General features: G+C 37.9%; 4 protein-coding genes across 17 annotated transcripts; 3 read left to right on the plus strand and 1 right to left on the minus strand.

Moving 5' to 3' along the window:
- Positions 1–483: 483 nt before the first annotated feature.
- Positions 484–1,355, plus strand: LOC112278296 (uncharacterized). The gene is made up of 2 exons (XM_024511553.3): positions 484–867; positions 1,142–1,355. Exons 1-2 carry the CDS (start codon positions 552–554, stop codon positions 1,156–1,158), a joined length of 333 nt encoding a protein of 110 aa, XP_024367321.1. The 5' UTR covers positions 484–551; the 3' UTR covers positions 1,159–1,355.
- A 2,864-nt stretch (positions 1,356–4,219) lies between these two features.
- LOC112278231 (large ribosomal subunit protein uL14x/uL14z/uL14y) lies at positions 4,220–5,624 on the plus strand. Its single transcript, XM_024511419.3, has 4 exons — positions 4,220–4,263; positions 4,713–4,997; positions 5,255–5,296; positions 5,483–5,624. Exons 1-4 carry the CDS (start codon positions 4,251–4,253, stop codon positions 5,563–5,565), a joined length of 423 nt encoding a protein of 140 aa, XP_024367187.1. The 5' UTR covers positions 4,220–4,250; the 3' UTR covers positions 5,566–5,624.
- A 470-nt stretch (positions 5,625–6,094) lies between these two features.
- Positions 6,095–9,197, plus strand: LOC112278232 (uncharacterized). 12 transcript variants are annotated; one of them, XR_016501108.1, is made up of 5 exons: positions 6,095–6,464; positions 6,668–6,816; positions 6,966–7,090; positions 7,362–8,618; positions 8,855–9,197. XR_016501108.1 is itself a non-coding variant. In XM_090247812.1 (5 exons), exons 1-5 carry the CDS (start codon positions 6,415–6,417, stop codon positions 7,629–7,631), a joined length of 450 nt encoding a protein of 149 aa, XP_090103938.1. In that variant the 5' UTR covers positions 6,095–6,414; the 3' UTR covers positions 7,632–9,197. The 12 variants fall into 12 exon arrangements, 7 of the variants coding, with proteins under 7 accessions (XP_090103938.1, XP_090103939.1, XP_090103940.1 ...); XR_016501109.1 differs by having other exon boundaries at positions 7,362–8,030; positions 8,131–9,197; XR_016501110.1 differs by having other exon boundaries at positions 7,362–7,776; positions 8,131–9,197.
- Positions 9,198–10,144: 947 nt separating this feature from the next.
- LOC112278242 (kinesin-like protein KIN-UB) lies at positions 10,145–18,978 on the minus strand. Of its 3 annotated transcripts, none has more exons than XM_073532008.2 (20): positions 18,808–18,978; positions 18,039–18,623; positions 16,537–16,637; positions 16,302–16,424; positions 15,918–16,103; positions 15,541–15,762; positions 15,210–15,336; positions 14,889–15,038; positions 14,607–14,695; positions 14,269–14,481; positions 13,952–14,134; positions 13,307–13,564; positions 12,665–13,150; positions 12,334–12,478; positions 11,990–12,082; positions 11,523–11,648; positions 11,291–11,416; positions 10,960–11,103; positions 10,728–10,856; positions 10,145–10,470 (listed from the first exon to the last, which is right to left on the minus strand). In XM_073532008.2, exons 2-20 carry the CDS (start codon positions 18,256–18,258, stop codon positions 10,310–10,312), a joined length of 3,282 nt encoding a protein of 1,093 aa, XP_073388109.1. In that variant the 5' UTR covers positions 18,259–18,623; positions 18,808–18,978; the 3' UTR covers positions 10,145–10,309. The 3 variants fall into 3 exon arrangements, with proteins under 3 accessions (XP_073388109.1, XP_073388110.1, XP_073388111.1); XM_073532009.2 differs by having other exon boundaries at positions 18,039–18,644; XM_073532010.2 differs by lacking the exons at positions 16,302–16,424; positions 16,537–16,637; positions 18,039–18,623; positions 18,808–18,978 and having other exon boundaries at positions 15,541–15,773; positions 15,918–16,060.
- Between the last annotated feature and the right edge of the window lie 6,997 nt (positions 18,979–25,975).

Below are 25,975 nucleotides of genomic sequence, written 5' to 3' on the forward strand. Positions count from 1 at the left end.
GCTTCCTTGATAGCGCATTCACTTGAATCAAGGTTTGATATCAATGCTGTCATAGAGTTTGACTAGTACTAGAAACATAGCTCTAGAACTACTGGTGAATTAGAAATGACGGACCTTGGTGACTAGTTACACACCAAGCCTGCGGCGCAGTACCACGTTCAGCAGAGACTGGAGCACTGGGAGTTGGCGCTCTCAGTGGGTGCTGGTCAGTCCAGCTGGATGGGTGGGTGCCTGCTGGGGCACAGAAAGTAGTTGCAAATGCAGCACGGAGAAATGGGCACACTGTCTATTTGACTTGTGTGAACCACTTTGACAGGCCACCTTTTCTTCGCCAACTGAACTTCATACCAACTTTTTTGCGGTGCTGAGCGACTCGTAGTTAATGCTGCATAACAAAAAATCTGCTGACAACCTCCTGGTCATTGGATGTGCCTTTGCCTTATATACCCCGTCCCGCAGTTTCCTACGACACATTCGGCCGATTCTGAGTATTCTCTGAAGCATTTCTTGGTGGATCAACTCATCTTCGTGCATCTTCTCGAGAGGGAGAAATGGAGTGCTCCAAGCATTTTAAGCTGGTGGTGGTGGGAGTGTGCGCCCTGCTGGTGCTATCTATGGCGGGCGATGTCAATGCTGCGTGCAGCCTGTCGCAGGTGCGAACTTGCACATCGGCGGTGATAGCACCGAACCAAATGCCATCGCAGCAGTGCTGCTCTGAACTGTCGGCCATCACCGACTTCAACTGTTTCTGCTCCATGCTGCTCAACCAGGGGACCAACTTGAATCAGGACTATATCAACAATGCCTTGCTAATACCATCGAAATGCGGGGAGCAAGGAAGGAACCTCAGGGGCCAGCGATGCGGAAGTAAGCTCTACTACATTGCCCAGCAATTCTAATACTTACTGTCCTCTCACCTCCACCACACGTATGTTGCTGCAAGCTCACCCCGCACGGTGGCTTGCACTGTTAAACCGTAATTAGGTATTTCAGTGAGAGAAGCATTGGTCTCAGGGATACAACTGCGGATCATGTGATGGGCAGTCTCTTGGCCTCGTCTGTTTGCCTTCCAGTGGAACCCTATGCAGGAACTTGCTGACGATGTGCTTCTAACCATGCGATATGTGCTGTGCCTGTGCAGACTACGCGATTCCTTGAGGGAACTTTTGCTAGACCTGTTGCCGATGTCGAGCAGCACACCGACATGTTGATGCTCATGGGTTGAAGTGCATGTCTTGTCTAGCTGGCTAGCTTTCAATTGAGTCCCATGAGCTCGTGCCTGATGTCGAGTGCATGATTGTTCCACATTGAGACATCAATACAGAATGAAACTAAGTTTCTGTCCCTGTTTGTTACATCGATGACCTTGCATTCCTGTACTTTGTTGCGGCTAGCTTGAGTCCTCTCTCGAAGTATGTCGATTGCATACCTACTTTATTGAATTACTCCATTTCCTCTCGCCCTCCCACAAATGCCTGGAAACGGTGCATTGTTGCTGACTTGTTGTTGCACGAAAGCACAGTGTTGTCAGACAGGGAAACGTAGGCTGTACCTCCATCAAATCTTCAGTGTGACGGTTGTAAAGAAAGGAATTGTTGTGAGAAACAGCGAGAATGTGGTGTAAAGGAATATTAACCCTATCGTGTTGGGCTAATGTGTACTTATGTTTTCTTAGCTAGAGTGACAATTGGGTATCACTGATGTTGTTTTCAATGTGGTTTATAAGTAATAGTTGATTCCATGCTGTTCGTTCCATAGGAGATGTATTGTGAATCAAAAGATTTATTTTTCAAGATAAAAGTGACGTGTTCATAGTTTGCAAACTGGCTATGGGTCGTTATTCTGAAATGGTGTTCTAGATGTACAAATATCTTGTTTACTCATCGTTTTTCACTAAATAAACAAATGAAGTTTTCATTCGACCAAGTCAGTTTCCGACTAATTGATATGATTTCAATTTAAATGAGTTTAATTGAAATTGCTATGTTATCAAATATCATCCAGTCATGATTGTAGTAATTATTAGGGTGTAGTGAAAGCATTCTAATGAAACCTGAATAGAAAATTCTTACACATCAACCTGATTGTATTACGTCTTTGATACATCACACCTTATTTACTGTTTGATACCCATCTTAATAAAGTAAAAAGCAAACCTTTTATACATCGAATATAAAAACTTGATGTAAAATGAATGGACCTTTTCATCATTTGAAACAGTACCCCAACGCTTCCCCATCATTCATATGATATCGTTCACATTTTCTTACCTCCATATAATGATTTAAAAGCAATACGATTAACATATTTCCCAATCACCTACTAATATTATACTTGAAAATCTGAATTGTAGTACAGTTAATAAACTACAGAGAATTGAAATCTATTGTGAAAATGATCATTTGATTTTTCAGAGCGAAACTGCGGCTTAAGTAAACATATTTTTCTTTAAGTTGTACTCTTGATAGAACTAGCTACATTCAATTTGACCATAGAAATGTTAAATTTATTACTTCCGATTTTAAAATGTAATGTAAACCTATAATGAATAACTAATACGACCATTAAAAAATCACTCTTGGAAGTATACAATATTTTAAAAATCAATAATGCATTTAGAAAATATTTGAAATAAATAATGAAAATATACAATATTAATAGCCACCTATATTTAGGATTCTGATAATTTATGACAGATTCTTACATAATTTCTCGTCATAAAAAATACAAATTTGCAACAGTTCAAACAATATCCTATCAACTTAGAAGGAATAAAGAGAAAGAACGAAAGAAAAAAAGAAAAAAAGAAAAACACAAACACAAACATACATGCACAAAGATCTATTAAAGCACCACCTTCACAATTGTAGTTCAAACATGGGTATTTCTTCTACCAGATCTTTTGTTTTTATTTTGTCTATTTAGAGTGCAACCACTTGAATCTCATGGTTTTGGTATGATTAGTCTTTAAAAATTAAATTTTAAAATATATACATATATATATATATATATATATATATACAGTTACAGTTTTTTTTTCTCAGTTTGTCATCATAAATTATCACCAGATATTGTAATATTACAGTTATTGCTTAGATTTTGTTAATTCTCTCTCTCTCTCTCTCTCTCTCTCTCTCTTTCTATATATATATATATATATACATATAGAGATGTACCCATGCACACATTCATTCATTGTTTAAATATGTTGTTAGTAATATCTTTTTGGAAACTTGCTTTTATGAATATGGTTTAGATTTCACTTTTTAATAACTTTATTGAATTTTTTTAACAAATTTCCTACTACATGGATGATGATTTTATACTTTCAACATTTTATAGTGGTGTTTTTTTTATTATTATTATTTTTTATAAATAAGAATTTGTGATTCTTGAAGATATTTTTTCCACCTTTCTATTTACATGGCTATCCACTTTTACCACAGACAGTAAAACATTTAAAATTACTGTATTGCAAACACCAACTCTTTCAATAGTTCTTAAATGTTTAATTCAGTGTCTATTTATTTACTTTTTGATCAAATTGTAAACATCATTCATAAGTATGTTTAATAAAATAAAATAAATGATTTAAATTATTCATTAATTATTTTGAAGGTTTAAATCAATAAATTTATTGATTTTATTCATTAATATATAGAGGATCAAAGATCAATGTTGTAATTTTACAATAATACAATTTGAAATAAAAAATAAAAAATCGGGTTTTCCGAATATTAAAAAAAAATACTTGCACATTTAAAAACAACACTAAAGGTTAGAATATGTATACAATAAATAAAAATAAAAATGAAAAAAACTACAAAATGATAGACTAAGACAACTCATATATATATATATATATATATATATATTTATACATACTCACACACATACAAACACACATAAAAATGCAGGTTCGGAAAGATTTTAATATACATTTTATTAATTATATACTGTAATAGTCTCATAATTTAAAAATACGAAACAAAACTTTCCACTTACAAGATATTCAAAAGTTTTTTGTAGCACTTTAAAATTCCACCTAAAGCAAAAGCATCCAAAAGAAAGACAATATTATTGACGGATGTGGAATGGATGGATGAATATGGGCGTGGATCCGAGGCTGGACACCGAACGTCAGGTCCGGACCCAAACCGAAATTAGGGTTAGAGGGTTATAGTGGGATTGTTGATACTGAGGAGCTCTTTCTGAAGTTGGTGTGCGGGTGGCGAGCTCGATCGTTCGCCATGTCGAAGCGCGGTGCGCATCCTCGCTCTCGCTCTCTCTCTCTCTCTCTCTCTCTCGTTTCCGTCGTTTTGTTCTTCTGTTTTTGTTTGTTTGAGCTTCTATCCTTGCTGAAAATATATATATATATATATATATATATATATATATATATATATATATATATATATAATGATTTAGGTATTAAGTGGCTTTAGGGTTTCTGAAGTGCACGTCTTTGGTGGGTAACTGTTTTTCGGATGCGATCCTGGATTCATAACCTGAAGTGTCGTCTCTAGGTTCTATTTTATTTGGCAACGATGAAGCTTGCAGATGAGTGTTGATAGCGTGCTTCCACAATTCTTGTCACTTAGTATGTAATTAAACGAGCTGTGAGTGTCGTTTATTGTGATTGTGTTTCCGGTATTATTGAATAATGCAGATTTGTGGTGTGAGATTTAAGTTGTAACGGTTGTTCGTTTCAGGTAGAGGTGGTTCCTCCGGGAACAAGTTTCGCATGTCACTCGGTCTGCCCGTGGGCGCCGTGGTGAATTGTGCCGACAATACTGGAGCCAAGAATCTGTATGTTATCTCCGTGAAAGGAGTCAAGGGGCGTCTGAATAGATTGCCTGCTGCTGCTGTTGGCGACATGGTTATGGCCACTGTCAAGAAGGGGAAGCCCGATTTGCGTAAGAAGGTCATGCCTGCTGTCATTGTGCGACAGCGCAAGCCGTGGAGGCGTAAAGATGGTGTCTTTATGTACTTCGAAGGTATATATATTTCTCTTCCTGACGAGTCTCGGAGATTACGAGATAGTTTGCTCTTGGGTTTTTGTGCCTGACCTTTATAAATTCTTACGTGTTCGCATGAGGAACGTTTTTGCAAGATCCTTGAATCTTCTTGTATACGTTTAGTTGATTGGACATTATTCTAAGTTGAAGTAGTGTATAAGCCTGGAGATTCAATCCTTATAGTTTTCGAGCAATAGTTAATGATGACCTGTTTGGATCTTATGCTTTGGCCGCAGACAATGCTGGTGTTATTGTAAACCCCAAGGGAGAAATGAAAGGTACGCAGATATTTCCCTCAAATATCTTTGACGTCAGATTCGTTTTAGCAAAAGATCCAGTTAGCGAATGAGAATGATTGGCAGATATATGTCATCGTATGTTGTTCTTATCGGAATGTTGTGCACGTTATGACTTTTGGGATGAGCCTACTGATTTACTGATAGGTTTTTTGGCAACTTTTGCAGGTTCTGCTATCACTGGTCCTATTGGGAAGGAGTGCGCCGATTTGTGGCCTAGGATTGCTAGTGCTGCCAATGCCATTGTCTGAGGGCAATAGTTGTAATATTTTTGCCCCAGTAAAGATGATGAATTGCTTCTTACCAGCTACATTAGCGTGTTTCGTACCTTGCTGCATTTCACATTGGATATTTTCCGTATGCTCCAACTCGCTGTATGCTGAGCTGGGCTTTTGATACCTCTGTGTTATTTGTGATTCCATACTCGCCTCTGGATATACGCTACCCTCACGATTGAGATGATCACTTGCCTGTTCAATGTTCTCGTTGTGGCTCTCTCATACTGTGTCCTCACAGATCTTAAAAATAAGATATGATGACTCTATTGTAGAGGAAAATGAGGGTTAGACACTGAAACGGTTTATTGAATTGAGCATCAATTACCCCCGATCAGGTATTGCTACACTAGGTGTGCTTATTACTGAAATTTATTCCCGATTGAGAAGCTGGGGTTTTACCTGGCACGTTCATCCGTCGTAACTTCCCGAACATAGTTCCACAGAATACTGTTAGCAATGTATATGGTCAAGCCTACAATGTATAAATGATGTGGCCATACACATTGATATATGATGGGTGTGAATGATGATTTCTCTGGAAGCACACAAACTTGCATGCTTGACGAGTAAACCATGGATCCTGCCTGTTACATGGGGGTCGATATAACATGAAGTTAGCAACCACACTGCTACAAAGCTTTGTTGAACGTTCTGGTTGTAACTTGCGGTAAGCCTAGTGCTTGGTGTGGGTGTGCGTGAGCATCAAGTTGTGGTTGGGCAAGAAATTTTAACATATGTTGCATCAAACAATACTTTTATGAAGGAAATCTGCCAAAATTGGGTCTTTGTTTTCGGATTGCCGAATTATCGAAGAAGTTGGAAATGTCCTGTTCAGGATTTTCATTCCAATTTGCTTGCATGCAATTACGCAGGTTCCCTTTAATACCTATTCTCGTAACATAGGTTTAGGGCTTTATAATGTGTGAAAGCAGGCTTCTATTCGATTCTGGTGTTCCACTTGCTTTGGATCGAGGGTTTAAATTACGGTTATTAATAGAATAGGATTTACAGAAAGATCTGTGTGGTGCATGCTGAATGGGTATTAAGGAATGACGAAGATTAGCGTCACATGCAGCTTCATGCGTTCTGTACCAGAAATTTGCTTTAAGTTGGTAAAGCTGAATATTATGGTATTGCCGATCAGGGTGGCTGTGGAGATCTTTAAAGTTGGGAGCTCTTGCTCGTCAGAGCATGACATTTTCTGTAACCGAGTGGGCACAGGAGGTGTGATGCAACTATCCCCCCTGCATCTCTTTGTTACACCCAAAGATTTTTATCTATTTTTCCATACGCTGCACTTAAGATGAGGGTTTGCACAAGCTTACTGTGGCTGACTTTTGTGGAACACCAAAATTGATTGGCGTTTTTCTCAGGTGCTTGTACTAATCAGTTTTTGAGTATACCTCACTTGAATGTTTACAGACATTCTGTATATTGGATTATGGTCAGGAGAAATATTTACTTGGATTTGATGTCGGTAACTGGCCAGTTTGCATTGGTAGGATCAGGTTGTCAACCTCCTCAATTGTATTTTGTTTCTCAGTCTTGAGCTCCTTCATAAGACTCAGGGTTCTTATAATACTTTCTTCTACCGGGAATTATCTCATATCTTAACGTAATGGTCCGGTTTTCACTGTGGCTCTGAAGGAATGGAACATGAGAGCCCTACAAAGCATTTGGGTACATTTGTAGAATAGAATTCTCATTTCAAAAGTGCTGACCAATGTTGGGCTGTAATGAAAGTTGGTCCATCTTCGTGATTAGTACAGGTTGAGGTGGAGCAGTTAATTTACATGCTTATCAGTGGCGAATGCAAGAATCTCCGCTATGTTCCGTTCATATCCTTGCGAAAGGTACCTGTTCTTTTAGCATCTACGTGTAGACGTCGAGAAATACCAGGAAACCATAGACGAATGAGCATCAATTGTTGCATACCGCTGCACCCTGGAGTATGTTAAGTGATGGTATCTTGCATCATTTGTGAGTTTATATTGCAGTACTACACTGGCTATTTCACGTGTGCGACAAGAACGGAGTAATTCATGCCTTCTCGCTGAGTTTTCAGACATGAGAGGCCTGAACCGATTTGAGATTTCTGTAGCTGTCTAGCATGTCATGTAAGTCCCTGTCCATCAGGACCTGTGAGGATATATCTTATCCTGGGAGCATCGACAGCAGTTTTGGGTAAGACTCTGATTGTTGGCTTACTGTAAATACCAATTCTACCATTGATGGATAAAAACAGCAGTGATAGTGGCTCATTCTTGGACCGCTTTTATGATAGCCATGACAGTGGCCTACTTGGGCTGCACTCTTCTGACTCAACATCCCACTTTGACAACGATAGAGACGACTTCGTTGAGGGTAGGTTTACAAGTCCTCAGTGACAATATCACATTGGGATCCAGACCTGAACAGTAACAACGGCTTGATTAAGGGTGAGCTTGAGCTAAAGTCTTGCTGATGACCCAGTGATGGATTCAAAACGACTGCCTTGGATTATCACAAACAATCCCTTGTCTCATTTCTCTTTTGCAGCGCTGCAATGCTTCCCAGAGACAACTCTGATGCAAACAAGGGAAACATCCGCAACCACTCTGTTGCTATAAATCTCTGTTCTGTTTTTTCTGCGATGCTCCACATTCTGGTATCTGTTACAGCATCGACAACCACAGAGTCACGGCCTTCCCTGTCGACGACACATGAACAGACTGACCCATCGGTTTGAAGCGAGCCAATCACCAACCTATAAGGTGGACCTTCCTGCAGAGGTCAAAAAGTGTGCCAACAGTCATGGACGTGGTGCCTGCAGAAGGAGTTCGACGTAACCAACACCTTCAGCAAGTGGATGTTCTTACTCTGTACACCAATGCAATGTTAACACAAAGAAAAGAAAAGAAAAGAAAAACAAAACAAAACAAAACAAAAAATAATGGTAGATTCAAATCCTGCCTCACAGTAAAGTTCAAGGTGCAATACAAATGAAGCCGGATATGTATGAGATGCAAAATCACACTGGCAGAGAGGTACCAACTGCCTCCAAAGTAATCCTGTCTTATCAAGTTGGGGGGGTCCTACCACATGATTTTTAATCCCCGGAGAGGTGAATTCATCACATGCCAGATCCTGCAGTGCACTCACTCGTGGGGCTGAGTACTTGGGTGATGGTCTCGGTGACACCACTTCCATGACCCTGCTGCAGGATTGCATGTGCTGTTTGCTTGCATGTGGGGTACTAACTTAGTGGTGCAAACTTGTACAGCTGAGAAGGGAAACAATGTTGCAGTGTTTTCAGGCTTGACTTGGTCATCCAATGGAACCATTGAGGTGGTCGAGACCCAATCAAGGGAAACCATGGCTGATAGAGATTGACATGAATTGAGTCTCCAATGAATAGCCTTTGTTGTGAGAAATACTGCTGTAAGGCTCTTTAGAACATTTGGCAACATGCTATGAAAGTAGGGATGAGAGCCCATTCTTTTTTATAATGTTTTGTGTGACACTTGGTATGTTTTGGTTTTTTCATCTATGTGCATTGAAGAATTTTGTGGGTACACTTTGTTGCTTGAAAGGGTATAATACATGTTTTAGAGGTCTGTGTTGAATCTTTCGGAGCTATGGAATGTTTTTTTTTTTTATTTTTTTTTATTTTATTTTAATTATTGTAATTGAGAGGCTTGTCGACAGTTCGTAGATGCTTTACATTGCTTCACTTGATTTGTTTCAATGTGCTTCAAGGAACTTATGTCCCTTCAAATATTTGTCACCATCATAGTATGTTTATATATATATATATATATATATATTTTAAGGTAATATTTAGCAACTTGTAGTTTCACAATAGTGCAGACTATTCTAATTTATCAGTAGATCATAGATGCTCTACTAGTCTTAGACTTTACTCCAGTAGTCATGTTTCATCAATATGTAGGAAGCATTTTTAAAGCAGAGTTACAGCAAGAGTCATTAAAAATATGGACCTGCTTCTAATTTATACTCCCCTGGAAATTCACTTGTGAAAATTTTATTTATTAAAGTTTATTTGATGTTCACTGCAAAGAGCGTTGAAAGATATTGTGCATGACAAAGCAAGAAGTTAATATTCAGCACTCTAAAGCATTATGCTGAAACCCACTATGTCTAATTAATAGAACATAATTGTAAGATTTATGGAAAGTTGAAACATGAATTGCATAGTACTTGGGCCCACGCACAATGTGGAAGAGAATGGCTCCTTTTCCTGCTTAAAGCAACATTTTGAGAGCCTCACCGTGTATGATAAACCCCAACTTTCTGGTTCATTATCTTCTTCGTAGTGGGTGTTATACGTATGAAGGGAAGATACGAGTCTACATTGCCATGACTCACTACCGCTCAAATTTTCCAAAAGTGAGGGTTTAACATAGGTTTAATGAATGCCAAGATGTATTTGATAAACTTTAGCGGCAGTTGTATTTCAGGTGATGGTGCAGAGGTATGATTTGAGCATACCCACACTCGTGAGATTGCTGACAAGGAGTGGGCCTAAAACATAATGTGGTTGAACAACTCATCAGTCACTACAGTGACGAAAAACAGCCTATGACATGTAAACAACTGAGCTGGTTACAAATAAATTCAAGAGTATGATGATAGCGGTGTCTAATAATACAGGATAAAGACGCACGAAGCTACCCGAAAAACGTATCAGATGAAAAATGATTTTGATTATTTGAGTTTAATAGACTAAATGGAGGCGCCTCAATTCTACTTGAAAAGTGCCACTTGCATTCAAAGTGCGTTGGGCTAGATTTCGGATATCTTCTCTGGAGCACTCTCGGGAAATTCTTACGAGTTCCCACAAGGCCCCCCCTGCAACGAGGTCTTTGGCGTTCACCTCTGCAAATCCAATGACATTAGAAGTTAGTACATGCCCCTTTCCGAATAGCCAACGAAATATCGAACTAGGATAGACCAAGAATATTCAACTAACAATGAGTGCATGCAGATGACTTCCTGGTCTCGAATCAAATTTATCAGCACACAATTTGTATAGAAATCGATTTAGTTATTTAGAAATTTACAAGCTCATAACCCGATGATACATCAGAAGACACAGCATGAAGTGGGAGTAGATGGGTAGTATTGTTACATACCATGTTGGGCTAAGTGGCAAAGTGCCAGTTCGATGTGCCGACGGATAGGTGATGCTTCATTGTTCGCATTGGCAACAATCCATGGTAAGGCTCCATCATCGATGAGTAAAGACCTCCCCAATTTGTAACCTGCGTGTTTGACTAAGAGTCAATCTAGACTGTCTTAAGAACACAAAGGACAAGAGATCAATCAGCACCAGAACATCAAATAACAAAAGGCGGAATATGAGACCTTGAGCAGCACCGCGTGATTCACACTTGGCAAAGTTAGCAATTCCTCGCGCAACTTGGGCAAGCACGTCAGGATGACGTGATCGTACCATACCGAGAAGTGCACGAATTCCGCCTTCCTCCCTCAGTTTAACTTGTAGCTTATCTGAATGAATTCCGGGACCAATCACATAAGTCGTAGATATTTTATGCTTAAGAGAGGAGAATAAACACTACACAATGTTTGTGAACCGATGAGGGCAAACATGCACAAATGGAATGCAAAGGTCTAGTATTAGAAACTAACGCGAACTAGGTAGAATTTGCACAGTAAGGAAGAGAGGAGGAAGCACCATTGCCACATAAGTTTGCAATTGCACCAGCAACCATTCGCAATGTTTGTGGGTCTTCAGCATCATCGGCTGTTCGAGCTAAAAGACCTATTCCTCCTTGAGACATAATCAACTCCTGGTTTGTCTCTGTAGACAGCTCAGGTAAAAAGCTTAGGAATGGGAAAACCATCAAGTAGGATTGTAGTGAAAATTTTAACTAAAAGAGAATCACCAAGGTGTTGACATCACTGACCATTCATGGCAAGGTTGGCTACAGCACCAGCAGCTACACGCCTGATAGTCTCATCTTCTGAGCTTTGTAGGAGCATGAGTAAAGATCCCAAACCCCCAGCCTCTACGATTTTCTCTTGGTTTGCCTCTGAAATGAGAGAGTATAGTAAGAACCAAGAATTTCAAGAACAGCACATAGAAAACGTCGAAAAACCAGAATTGGTCCACCCTGCAAGTCATGTCTTCAAAAGTTGAACTGTGATGTACAAAATTTAGTGATCTATAGTGGCGAGGTGTCGGTTGGGAAACGACTTCAACAACTTTAACACCCTGACGCTGAAGGAGGAATGCCACGGTATTAATTCTTCAGTAAATCTGAAAAGAGTACCAAATCGCAACTGCTCCTCCACAGTTTTATGGCTTCTCCAAAATTGATAAAAGAAAAAAGAAAAATCTAAAACTTGGAGTCAATTATAAGAGGTGACTCACCTTCGGCAGCGAGGTTCGCCACCACCTTTACGGCATGGACGCGAACATCGACGTCCTCGGACTCTAGCAATGAAAGAATCTTGTGGAGACCAACTGCACACCAAAAACACAGGTAACATCTTAGAAGTGGGTCTTTTGACATTACCTAAAATCGTGATCACTACTAACAATTGAACAAAATTCAAGTTGGTGATCGGAAATAAATTTCTACTACTTGAATCGATGTAAAACTGTTAAAAAACATCAAAACACTCCATCAATATCATGTATTGCTATCAAATCCCCACACGACAGCTCGGGGAGTGATTCTTTGCGTCTGACCTGGGAAGTTTAGCCAGCCTTACCTTGTTCAAAAAGCTTAGCAATCGTTGCTCTCTGGCCATTGATGGTGTCACGCATATGGTTCGGCTTACTAATGCTGATAAGCGGGCTTTCTGAACCCAGTGAGCTTCGGCCTGAACCACCGTTCGCCATAATTCTCCTCGAATGCTATAACATCAAACCACATCATAAGAGTAATCAGGTAGAAGATTCACCAGAAATCACATGAAACCAAAAGAAAACCCACGCCAAATGCTTTGCAGTCGAGGCAAATCACAAAAATACAACGATCATGCAGTGGGCTTGGTCTAGTGTAAGGGTGTTTAAAAGGTAAACAATTCGTCGATAAACTACCTCTTCGTGCTCTTCAGAAAGAACCGAAATTTGCTCCTTCAGGTGGCGAATTTCCTCTTCGAGCCTCTCCCTCTCCCTTAACTCCTCATCCAGTCTATGCCTCACCGTCAGAAGTTCATCGCCTTGCTGCCTGGTCAGACTACCATTTACACTTCTTTTTGACATCTGAGTTTTCGCTACCCTTAGCTCCTGCTCCAGCTGCTCGCGCTTCTGACGTTCACCTTCCAGCAAAGTCCGAAGCTCCGCGACCTCAATAGTTTGCTCCTCGAACTGTATAATTTTCTGACGTTCACTTTGCAGCAGTGCTCGAAGCTCCGAAATCTCAGAGCTTTGTTCGTCAGACTGTTTCCGCTTCTGCCGCTCCTTTTCCAGTAAGGCTCGAAGCTCCGCAATTTCCATGCTTTGATTATCGGACTGTTCGTTTTTCAAACGTTCGTCTTCCAGCAATTTTCGAAGCTCCTCAATCTCCCTGCTTTGGTCATTGGACTGCTCCAGGGAAAATTATGAACCAGAAATTAGCAAAGCAAGTATTTACATTGGTTCATGAGAAGTTAGACAAGTACATATTGATGCCATGAACAACCACAGATGCACTATGTCACTGCGGGAAGTGTTCTGCGAGGATCAAAACAGAAATTGTACCTCTGAATCTCTTTGAATTTGAGGCGTGGCAGCCCGGAGCTCCTTCTCCACGCGTTCAAGCTGTGCAAGCTGCAATCGTTGGCTGCCCAGCTCTTCCTCCAAGCGTTCCCGGTGTGCCCTCTCAATGTTCCGACTTTCCAGCGCCTCTGCTAACTCATTTTTATGCTTTTCAACTTGCTTCATTAAATCCATATGTTGTTTTTCCATTTTCATAGTCATCTCCTTCTGCAGCTTTAGGTTCTCTTCATGCGTATATTTCTAAAACCATAATCAACAAAACGGTTCAGTATCTCTTTATTTACCAAAGCAGCCATACACTCAGCTATCTTTGATTAATCGAAGGACGCGCTTGGAGTGCTGTTTTGCCTCCCTAATATGGATACATATAGCAATGCTACAAGAGAACTTCAAATATCTTTTTACACAGTTGTGAGAACTACAATTGAGAAAGGCATTCACTAATACTTCCCACGAACAACAGACGGCAGAGCCTTTTCCATTTAACACATGCAGTCCAAATGGTGCTTTGCAGGAATGAGTCCAAACATACCATGAAACGAACAACCTATGTGATACGTCAGCAGCTATTCCTCGACAACAAACAGAAAAACGAAGGTTGCTCCAAGGTCAACGAAGCCCACTCACCTCTTGTTGCTCAGTCTGGCGTTCACGTGCTAGCACTTGGACTTCTTCCTGCAATACATCCCGAACACGAATAACTTCTTCCAGCTTATGCCGAAGCTCTTCCACCTCTTCGCATCCTCTTTCACACTTTTGCCGCAATTCCTCGACTTCTTGTTCATATATACTCTTCTCCGCCATCATAGACTGCACTCATCGAAGTAGTTTCAATTTATATCATCAAATATTGAACCATCTACTAACCATCCACTAATCAACATTCTGAATAAAAATCTACATATTATAAACATTGCCATTAAAGATGAAGAATGTCAACATACTTGAAGCGCAGTTTGGAGGCGGTTCTCAGCCTCCATCACAAGCTGACGACTTTCCTCCACAGTTCGGTCCAGTTCTTCGTCGTTCTCCATCCGGGCTTTCACTTGCCTCTCATTTTCTGCAACAAGTCTGTCCAGTTCTGCTTCCATTCTACGGCAAAGACTTTTGTAGTCAAATTCCTCTTTTAATTTTACCATATTCTCGACCTTCATTGCCTGTAACAGTTCGTCCATACTCCATGTTATGATTTACAAAGGTAATGAATGAATTTAGCAGAAAAACAGGTCCCAATTGAACACAACAAAATTAACATTTCTTTAAATTGAACGCAACAACGTACTCGCTGGCCAAACATAATAGTACTGGTTGTCTCTCCTCTGTGCCTTGGTGAAGGTCCGATAGTCACAATCAATGACGTCCTAGCAGTTCCTGCATGTAGAAATATCTAAATGCATCACAGAAAGCAACTGGCAGAAGAGGTTTTCAATATAGAACTTGATTCCTCTGAAGTACCGAAAAAATCCACTACTTCTGTTCAAGCCAATTCAAACGATAAAGTACAACAAATCAAGCCATTAAGGACCCACACATCCTGTACGGCAGGCGAACAGAATAGTCTTACCACCAAAAGAGTCACGTAATAGTCTTGTCAACTTAGAGTCCCGTATAGGCACATGAGGGCTGTTTTCCGCTAAAGCATTGATACATTTACCCAAAGCTGTCAATGATAAGTTAATAGATTTCGCTTCCTCCAACGTATGACCTTCACTTCCTGCGTTCATATAATGGACAAATTTCATACTAGGTGGCTGTTCGTTACTACTATATTAAACAAAGCTTCAATATTGAAACATCATTATAAAAGATAAATTAAGAACAAATAGTGTACAGAAAAAAATAGTTAGCTTTCCAAAGGGGGTGAACAAGCCGGCCAACAGCCAACCTGATTTATCAACACGCTCTGAACCAGCGAGATCCACAATCAATAATTTGCTTCTTCGGATCGTAGGTGCGCGCATTTTTCCATTCTCAGCAGGTTCCTTTGTTCTAACCGCTTTTTTAACTTGTACCTGCACAAGCGATAACAGAAATTCAATGTCTCTATCATTCAAGCAAATACTAGAGAATCAAATTGGGTGTCAAGGTTAGAGATGAGGGCAATGTGGAGGCTAGTACAGAAACTAAGCTTATAATGAATAGAACAGACTTCTCATCACAGTTAGCTAACATGAATTAAATTGTTTTAATCATGAAGGTGATATAATACCACATACCAACAGGAGCGCGTGACTTCGCGAGGATTCTGTATTAAGTTTCGTATTGGCGGCAACGCGATTTGATTCACCAACGTCTAAAAGATTGACGAAGCTCTGGTGGTCAGTCAGCTGTATCTGAGTGGCTCCCGGCACTGAAACATCCCCCGTCTTGGGATCTTCTTGGATATGACAATTGTCCCTTTCAGGTGCTAGCAGGTCTTGTACTGATTCCATGTAGAGCTGCAGCCCGACTTAGCATTTACATTTGGGCTCGATTATCGGAACGTTAAAAATATAAATTATACAAATTATAGATTATCTATTTACAAATAATAAAGAGATTAAGAAGTGCAAGTTCATGATACTGAAAACAATAACAGAGAGTTGATTTGTACCTGCAAATAAGACACTGTAACTGTGTCATCGGCGTGGTTAATATTGGACAAGATATCCTCCAATGCACGGACCATAATTCCTCGGTCAGCTGTGTCTTCATCACCTAGTTTTCCAAGGGTGAATGTCTTTCCTGTTCCCGTTTGACCATAAGCCATGACAGTGCCATTGTACCCTTCAAGAACGCTCTGAACATAAAAAAATGTATCAGACTTGACCCGCTCATGTGAAATTGGTCGACACAAACTAGAGGATCAGTATGACAGAAATCCTGCTAAAACCTAAAAATTGTCATGATCGGTATAATCAGTTGAGGATTGCATAGCTACAGGAAACAAACATCAAGTGAAATCCTATCATTCTGAATGCAAGGGTCTGCTCAAAACCTCCACGACAGGTTTCGCAACAACTTCGTACACACGCTTCTGAGAAGCCGTTTCCGTAAGAATTTCATCGAATTGATAAGTCTCACTCTCCCAATTATTCTTGCGGAGCTTTAGCCTTTTAAGCTGTGCAGACAAGCAAATGGTTAGCTAATCTGCACTAGACACTATCTCAACGCTACCGGTTTCAACAGGTGTACAGGAAACTCTTAAAATCTAACGATATTGTCCACAGTACCTCAGGTTGAAGCTCCACACAATCAGCAAAATCAAGATCGGCTTCCAATTCTTCTGCATTTCTTGGACGTAACCGAACTGTTACTCGCACCCGATTCGCAACTGCAAATCCGCAATTTCTAGATAAAGTCAACTTTTTTCAATTCACATTAAACTCAAATACCAATGCAACTTAAACATTGCTAGGGGTGCACGAGCTCACGTTCAATATCTTATATCGGATGGCATAACAGTAATTGCTCTAACATCAATACTGGAAAGGAAAATGTGCTTATCGCAGTGCAAGTTGTAAGGGCTCATCGAATCTGAACCTTAAATATTCCTAGTATATATATTGGATGTACTCATCTAGTTGCGCAAGGCGGAAAACTGGCACTCACTTAACAGAACGTCTGACGTGCGGCACTTTGTCCTTAACATATCGGAGGTGTATCACATGTTTCTAACTGAGCATCACGTTAGGCAGAGTTGCGCTACACTTTTCGTGCCGATGATTTAACTACTCGGTTGAAAAGTACGCAGGCTTCACGCATCTAGGCACAATATTAACTCATCATGGCTTGGCAACACTACGACAGATTGAGTGTATACACGTTACGTCGTGATCAAGTCGCCAGAGTAGTATACATGCTGACAAATCTACTGGATTTGGTGCAAATACACCTAGCAAAAAGACCAAGCAGGGCTGAATGGAACGTGCATTACCACTCTCCTCCAAAATCATGTATTTCCAGTAGCCACTTGACTCACACTTGTAATGATTAGCATAAGACATTCATATAAAGGCTAAACAAGCTCGATGAATGTGACCCTAACGTTATAATAAACTAGCCAAGGTACTCAGACTACAGAAATTGGATATTTTGAAGATAAAGGGAAAAAAAAAAAAAAAAAAAAAAAAAAAAAAAGTGCCATTATATCTCCTGTCCATGAATCAAGCTGACTAACTTCTAAGCAAGTTCTCAATTGGTGCATCGCAAGATGAGGTCATATCGCTGACGTAGGAATCTGAAAGAACTACTCGCATGAGTACTTTGAGAACCTCAGGGTGAACAGTAGCCTAGGTAATTTGAATCTCCATTCAGATAGGAATTGGAAAGATCAGTCTTTCCTAGAACACGATGGATAACCAAAATAGATGGTAAATCGACCTCCCACAGGTACAAACCCCTTCCATGTGAAAGTTCGTGATCCTTTCACTAAGTGCTTCAGGAGCATAAACCCGAACAAATTCTGTTTGGGGCAATTATTTCTATAAATGGGAGATCCGAGAAGCAAATCTACGCCAATCTCGTAAATCAGCTGATAATAAGGCCCATTTCCTGTAATATCATACAGGACATTCATAATCCGTGGCTAATGACAACGATACCATTTCACGTTTGACGCCATTCTAGCGACCAATGATAGAAGAGGGAAGAATGTATTAGAGGAAATGCGTGACCAGAACCTCAGAGAAGTAGTGTACACTTTGGAATACGTGTGCAGATAGAAAATACTTACCGCCGCCATCGTGTGATTGCCGGGCAGATCCATTGCTCTGGCGCCGGGTGGAAGTAGCGGATGACGAAGTAGCAGGCGAAGCAGACTTGGTACGCGAGTGTGTAGCCTTAGCAGATTCGGGTTGGGAGGGCGACGGCGTCGGCGAAGGAGACAACCCTCCAACATTCTTTCCAGTGTTCACAGACAGGGGCCGACTCTTGTGCGCCTGAGCGAATGCCATTCTTCGATTCAGCCTCCGTCACCGCATCCAGAGGAATCGGTCCCCGCCTGGTCTCCAGAAATATAAAGACCGCCCTGCGATTGTGATCTCTTCTCTTTCCTAGACAAAACTGGAATCACGAATGCCGTATCCCTCTCCCTAGCACAACCTCAAATGGCCCCGAGTCCCCCCAATGCTAATCACTATACTACTATGCTCTAAATTCCAAGAATCCGAATGGCTCGGAAAAACCAGATAGAAACCCCAACACCAATTCTCCCAATAGGCCCACGCTCGCAGCCGCGTCCGCAACTCTTCCTTCCTTCATTTCATTTCACACTCCCCCCGAATCACTACCATCTTGGCGTCGGAACAATCCACGAATCCTATCAGCACAGAATCCACCACTGACATGATCCGTCAAAGACAGTCTCACATCCAACAATCCAACAAGCCACACCCCTCACGACACAAAAACCTTACATCACAGAGCCAGAGCCAGTGCCATTGCAAAATCCCGAGATCCAAAACCCCTGGCGAAATCCGGGAACAGTGGATGGCCTCTCTCACCTCCACCAGCACTAAGAGCGTCAGATCCAGCACGAAGCAGCCGAGAGGACCTAGAAAAACCTGGATCTCGAAAGAGATTTTGTAGAGAGAGGGGAACGGGGAGAGAGGGTGGTAGTAGGGGGGGGGAGGCAGGCAGGAGGGAGCTGTGGCGATGGGACTGCAAATATGAGATAGGCAAATATTCAGCAGGAGGGAGGAAGAGGAGCCATTGCCTGCCTGCCTGCCTACCTGCGCCAGCCACCAGAGCGTGCGAGGATTCTGGGCAGGATCACACCCGGTGATCTCCCGGGCACGTCCACCACCCCGCCCCCGCCTCATGCGGTCAGTCCGACGAGGATGGTTGCCATCCGCTCTACAACCGTGTTTCCTTGCCTATAGCCACGGCGTGGGGGTCCTGTGGCCGAGGTGCGGGATTGTCTCTCCGCACCTCTTATGGTGGATCTCGTAGATCAGTTTTTGAAGGAATTCGTGTGTCTGACTGGGTGGGCATAGTATCATCCATCCGTATGTGGGTGGATCCCCTACATTCATTGGTTCGTTCGTTCATTCATTATTCGTATGTTTGACATCTTCCTGTTCTCTCTTGAGCAGAGATACACACATGGAAAGAGAAGCGTACAAATAGTGTTCTGTCTGACTGTCGCCCTTTCACCATTCCATCCCCTGAATCCATTTCTCTTTCCCCTTTGCTGCGAAAAGGAAGCAATTTTCTTAATCTCTCTGTCCCTGCCCCGTTCTCCGAAACCGTACGTGGAATTAGGCTAGGCTAGGCTTGGCGGCCCGCCTAGAAAAGCAGACCAACCCTCCCTCGTTTCGTTTCCACCCTGGTTTTCTTCTCATGCATCTTGCACCACCCCCCTCTTTCTAAACTCTCCCGTGTTGTTGTTAGTGGTTGTTAGTTGTTTGTTTGTTGTCACACAGTATCTCCAGAAAGAAAGAAAGTAATAAAAAATAATATGAAAAAATAAATCAGTTTAGGAAGTAATATCTCTTTTAGTGTAGCAGATATTCAGATCCAACTATTTTTTTTCCCATGCAAATTGCAATCATGAGAGTTTGATTGGTTCAACTTTATGAACCCTTTTTGTGAGTTCCCTCTGCTACCCACCCACTTCTTCTTCTCGTTGTTTTCTTCCCTCAGATAGTTTTTTATTTTTATTCTTTTTAAATGTTTTTCCATCAACTTCCCAATACTTTGGACTTCTGTCCCGTCAGTCCCTGCCCATCTGTTTTGTTTTCTACCTACTATTTTTTACACTCTTTCCTCGATGTACCCTGGGACTGAAATGTGCTCTGAAGAAGAGGGGGATGATTACTCAACCATCAATGCTCGCATCCCCTTCCCCTCTGAAGCTCTCTCTCTGTCTGCTTGTGTCTGACCTACCCCAGGAAAAAGAAGCAAAACAAAAAAAAAATAACAACATGAAAACAAACACAGCAATCTGTCTGTCTATTCAGATGTGAAACAGAAACTAATAAAAAAACAGTTAAATTTATGAAATTAAAAATAAATAAATGAAAAAATAACTCTCAATGGACCCCGAAAACCTCAAAGGAAGGGAGAGAGGACAGTGTTAGCACATGGTGTGGAAGAAGGCAAGGGTTCAAGAATAAAGTATCATCCAAAACTCATCCATCCAACACCCATTAGTTCCCCCGATATTCTATCCAAAACACAGTACATTCATTCACAAATCCCTGGTCCTGGACTGGGCCAAATGGAGCCGCCCGCCCTTGTGGTGTGAGAGAGAGTGAGGAGATGGTGTGTCAGATTGGGAACTCATCTTCCATCGCGATCCCATGTCCGTTCCCATTCTCGTTCGTTCCCACGCTTACACATCATTCCAGGCACATTGCTACTCTGATATACCTACCTACCTACCTGGTCTATGGTTCTCCGACCTGCCCCTCGCCCTCCCTCCCTCCCACCCGCCCTCCAGTGTTGTCAGCCAGGGTGTTCCAATCAGTACCTGGATGAGATGGGTGGGATATGGACGAACAGTGTATCGATGGAAGTGGATGACAATATGGGAAGGGATTAAGTGTGTATTAATGTATTTTATAGAAGGAGACTCCTTGTCACATCCATCCATCACAGGTCCCTTCCATCCATCCATCATCCCTTCATACGTTGAGAGCATCAAATTCTTGGTCATCCGTTTTGCGGAGCAAAGGTCTTGAAATAATAATAATTATAATAACAATGTATGCATGTATGTATGTATGTATGTATGTATGTATGTTGGAAATTGGTTATATTTTGTCATACCTTGTGTGCAACATTTTCTCATTCAAACCAAACTGACGTGAATGAGGATGGATTCTCTCAAGATATGAACATGGTTTTTATGGGTATACCTGTAATTATTTATAAGATCCTCATCCTTCTTTGCTATAGAACACACACACACACACACACACACATATATATATATATATATATAATCATAACAATGCAAAAGCTGAGAAAAAAGAAAAAAACAATGAGTGTAAATTATGATTCATGTATGTGAGTTTGAATTTTTGAATATTTCACTTCAATTAACACTTTCTGGTAACACTACTTTTCTCTTGAAAAAGTATTGAAATTCCTTCCAACTGGGATGTTTTGATTATGAGTTGAATCATAAAAATCTTATTATGTATATATGCACATTTATACATCCATTCATTGAACATAAGTTATATATATATATATATATATATATAAACAATGGTATGGTTAAATACAAACTCTAAATCTGACATATTCTTAGAACTTATTTTTTACTGGTATTAAAAAAAATTTAGTAGAAATGTTATGTGTGCTAGTAATCACATAAATGTGTGTGTATATATCACAAAAAAATGTCGTTATTTAACTTCGTTCAATGAAGGAGCTTGCAACACGTAGAAGTGCTTGTTTCCACAAAACCAAAATGTAATGTCAATATGTAAGAGAATTGATTGAATAATGATAATGAGGGTAAATTAGCCAAAATAAAATAAAATAGACAAAACAATTTAGTGGAGCATATGACTGTTATATGAAAATTTTATACTCTTTTCAATATCCTATATTGGCAGAGTTACCAGAAATAAACTTATAATCTCATGAATCAAAACCTTAATTCTATGGCAAATAAACTGAATATGAAGTTGATAAAACTTTAGTTGATATATTTTATTAGATGTACTAGAAGAAACACAATATTAACAAAACAATGTATTAAAAAATAGATTCAAATTCAACCAATAATGTTCTCATAAGAAATGCCTATATTATAATAAATTAAAAAAATAAAAAATTACATAATGTAGCTAAGGCAATTAAAGTTATACATATATATATATATATATATATATATGATTGTTAAGATGTGTATAGAAAAAAAAAAATGGTGAATTGAAATTACTTGTCAGTTTTTAAGATTATAAATTTTATTTCATTTTATGTTTTGATATATGTTAAAACAATTGCAATAATAATCATAACCTTACACCAAAAGTTTTTAAATATCAAGCATAACCTTAGTATGAGCAATTTTGGTTTAAAAATCAATCAAAACATGTCTTAACCTTGATTTACTTCTATATATTGGTAGTTATGAACCACATGGTTAAAAAAATATTTCTTGAAGATGTTTTGGATGCCTTAACTTAAAGCAAGTTATTAGAATAAATTTATTAATATTAAATGGTTGCAATCCTAGTTGCTTAAATAGGCATGTATATCCATTGAGTTGAGACTAAGTAATAGAATACATTATGATTTTTTAAATAAGTAATTAGAATATGTACCAGAAGGACTAAAACTTAGTTATTATTTTTAGTTTCTTTATGGTTTAAAAATACATCAAATTTAAACAAGTTTCATTGGAATGTAAAATAATAGGAGATTTATTTGTATATATATATATATATATATATTTGTATATATATATATATATATATATATAGTGACAGATGTGTATGCTAACTTAAATTTATACACAAACAATCAGTTGATCTTCAATCGTGAATAAATAATAAAATAATGTTGATACAATGGAAAAGCACGTGATAATGTAAATTGGTTTCAAAACTAGAAAAAAATTAAAAATTTTGAGCATTTCAACTTTTTTTAAAGCACTCATTTAAGTGCACTTGTATGAATTAAGCATTATTATCAATTTATTAAACTATCAAATTGGATCTTAGTTTTAATACTGGTTCAGTTGAATATTTAATCATTGCAGTTATTAAAGAAAAAAAATGCATTGGAAGAGAATTTTAGTTTTTTATTACAAAAAAAAGTATAAGTATTTTTTTGATTAATTTTAATATTATTGCAAGTAATTATGTTAAGGAAATGAAAGAGTTCTAAATATTTCAATTTCAATTTTAATTACCATTACCACTGTATAAGTTTTTTGAAAGTTCTCTGTGAGTGGGAGAAATTACCGTTTTGATCACAATTAATGTTGATAGTTTTGCATAATTCAACTGTAACAGCATTGCAGTTACATTTATATATGCATTTTTTCAATGGCTTAAATCTCTCCCTGAAACCCACAGTTTATTTTCCAAATCTGGTTCCAGTCACCACTGCTTTCCTCCACTCAGCAATAATTTTATTTTATTTTATTTTATTTTTTTAATATTCAGCTTTTTTACAAATTTTTCCAGCAATGCAAGTGATACATATCTTATATTGTAGGTTTATTTCATTCATATATATATATATACATATATATTCAATTCAGTTAAGATTAAATATACTGTTTTTTGTGATTCTTAGTTTAGTTTTTTAGTTTTTTATTTTTTTTAATGATTTTTCAAAAAAAGTATTTCCTTTTATTTATTTTTCGGCATGATTGGGTTGTTGATGATGCAATGTTAATAATAAATGTTTTAGACATCATAATTTTGAAGATATGCAATTACACTTGATGCATTTTCTCATGGTTCATGAACATTTAGATTATATTCTAAATATTTGATTTAACCACAAATTAGGTTTGAAGTGTATATGAAAATATCCAGTATCTATATATATATATATATATATATGCATTAAAAGTGTACAAAAACACAGTTTTCTAATGGTAAGGTTTTTAACAAACAGTATTATTTTGTTTGAAAGGACGATCAGCTGAAAAAGTACAAAAATAAAGAATCTAGATCCTTATATTACACCAAATATGTATTATTAATAAAAATAATACTAACTCTCTGATAAAATTATATAAAACTGGTGTGTAAATATGATCACTTATAATCATACACACATGTTTGTGTGTATGCATGATGCATTTTGCTTGCATTGAACTTATTGTCATAAATGTTCTAAGATGGTTATATTCTAAAATATGTTTAAACAGTAAAAAATAAAAATAAATAAACATTTTTTTCTCAAAACATTACAATCAAAGTGCATAATTGAAGAAATACAGAGAAAGTACATTGCCAAAATTGATGTCTAAGGAGATGAACACAAACAATTTTGCTATATTATATAATGAATAATTGATAGGAAATAATACTTGAAATAAGCCTTTACTTGTATTCCTTGTGAAGTTGACTGTTGAGGGTTATTTTAGTATGATTACATCAATAAGTAAACAGATCTTCAATGTTTTGTTCATACAAAGCCACAAATACTCAAATTGTCATTTATGTGTACACAGAGTATGCTAATGATGTGAACAACTTGTAAGAGCACACACAACATTATGTCAATATTATCCATAATAACAAGGTGCCCAATACTTAATTTGACTTGATCTGTGCTTCAGTTCTACAATATAGACTTTTATTGGTGTTCAAATTTCCTATTTTTTTTTTAAAGTATAAAAAGTTAGAAGATTTATCATTTTCAAAGGCTAAAATAATAATGTTAAAAAAACATTTATGAAGTGGATATAGATGTGAAAAATTATACACACCTATATATATATATATATATATATATATATATATCTTTTAATTTAAAATATATACAAACCTAAATTAAAAAAATCATTACAAATAGTCCATGATAGACTTTTAATAGAAATATGGTTATTTTGAGAAATTATAAAATATTAGAGCTATTTATGCAAAATAGATTATAATAATATAAAAATGAGATTAATAATTTAAGTAGGAAAATCTAATGATATTAAATATTATAACTTTTTTTTATTACTATTTCTATACTTTAGCAATTGTTACATATCACAAATTTTACACAAACCATAGTCATGCAAAATTTAGTACAAACTTAACATATCATTTGTAATATGATTTGTTGTAATTGACCTTGAACATTTTACGTCATAACATCATATGTTTGTTCATGTAAGTTTAGGATTAAAATTCAATATATATTAAAGATTTTAATATACCAAAGTTTAATTTGTTACAATTACAATTAGTAGTATATATATTTTGTCATTTATGTGCCTTATCTTAATTTTCTATAACAAACATTAAAATAATAATAAAATAAAGAAATATCTTTTATCATTGTCAAATGTTACAAATTAGAATTCAAAGAATCTACACAATAGTTATAATTGCAAACCATTTACAAGTAGTAATGCTTAAACATGTGGAAAATATATTTAGTGAATTTTTAGATATTATAGTGATGATTTGTAGAAGTACAAGAAGAAACTCACCATTTATGACTTTAATGATATAAATTAACTATATACTATAGTTTTTTAGTTTAAAAAAGAAAATTTTGAAAGTTTTCACATATCATGCTTCAAGAACTTAAAGACACACTCAATCTTTTGCTTGGGCATATTTGAAGGAATTATAATTCTTCATTTCTATATACCACTATTAATAAAACTATATGATTTCTTATTCATATTTTTTGAAATAGATATTAATTTAAAATTCTCTATTTACTAAAATTAAAATTTATACTATATATATATATATATATATATATATATTCCTTCAAATGATTAAAATGGTAGGTAAAACATTGAGGTTGTTACTAGTAAGGAGTTTAATAGCGGACAAGATAATGGTCATGAGGGCAAGAACATCCAAAGAAGGAGGTCGCATTGGAGGGCATCCAAAGGCAAAAATGTTTATGGACAGACACAAAGAGGCAGCTCTAGTAGACACAATAATTGAGGAGCCATTGCAAGAAATAACAAATCAATGGATTTCTCTAAGCCAATTTTTGAAGAGGAGTTAATTACATTGG

This window comes from Physcomitrium patens, chromosome 25 (assembly GCF_059467195.1).
Source record: "Physcomitrium patens ecotype Gransden chromosome 25, ASM5946719v1, whole genome shotgun sequence".
Lineage (NCBI taxonomy): Eukaryota > Viridiplantae > Streptophyta > Bryopsida > Funariales > Funariaceae > Physcomitrium > Physcomitrium patens.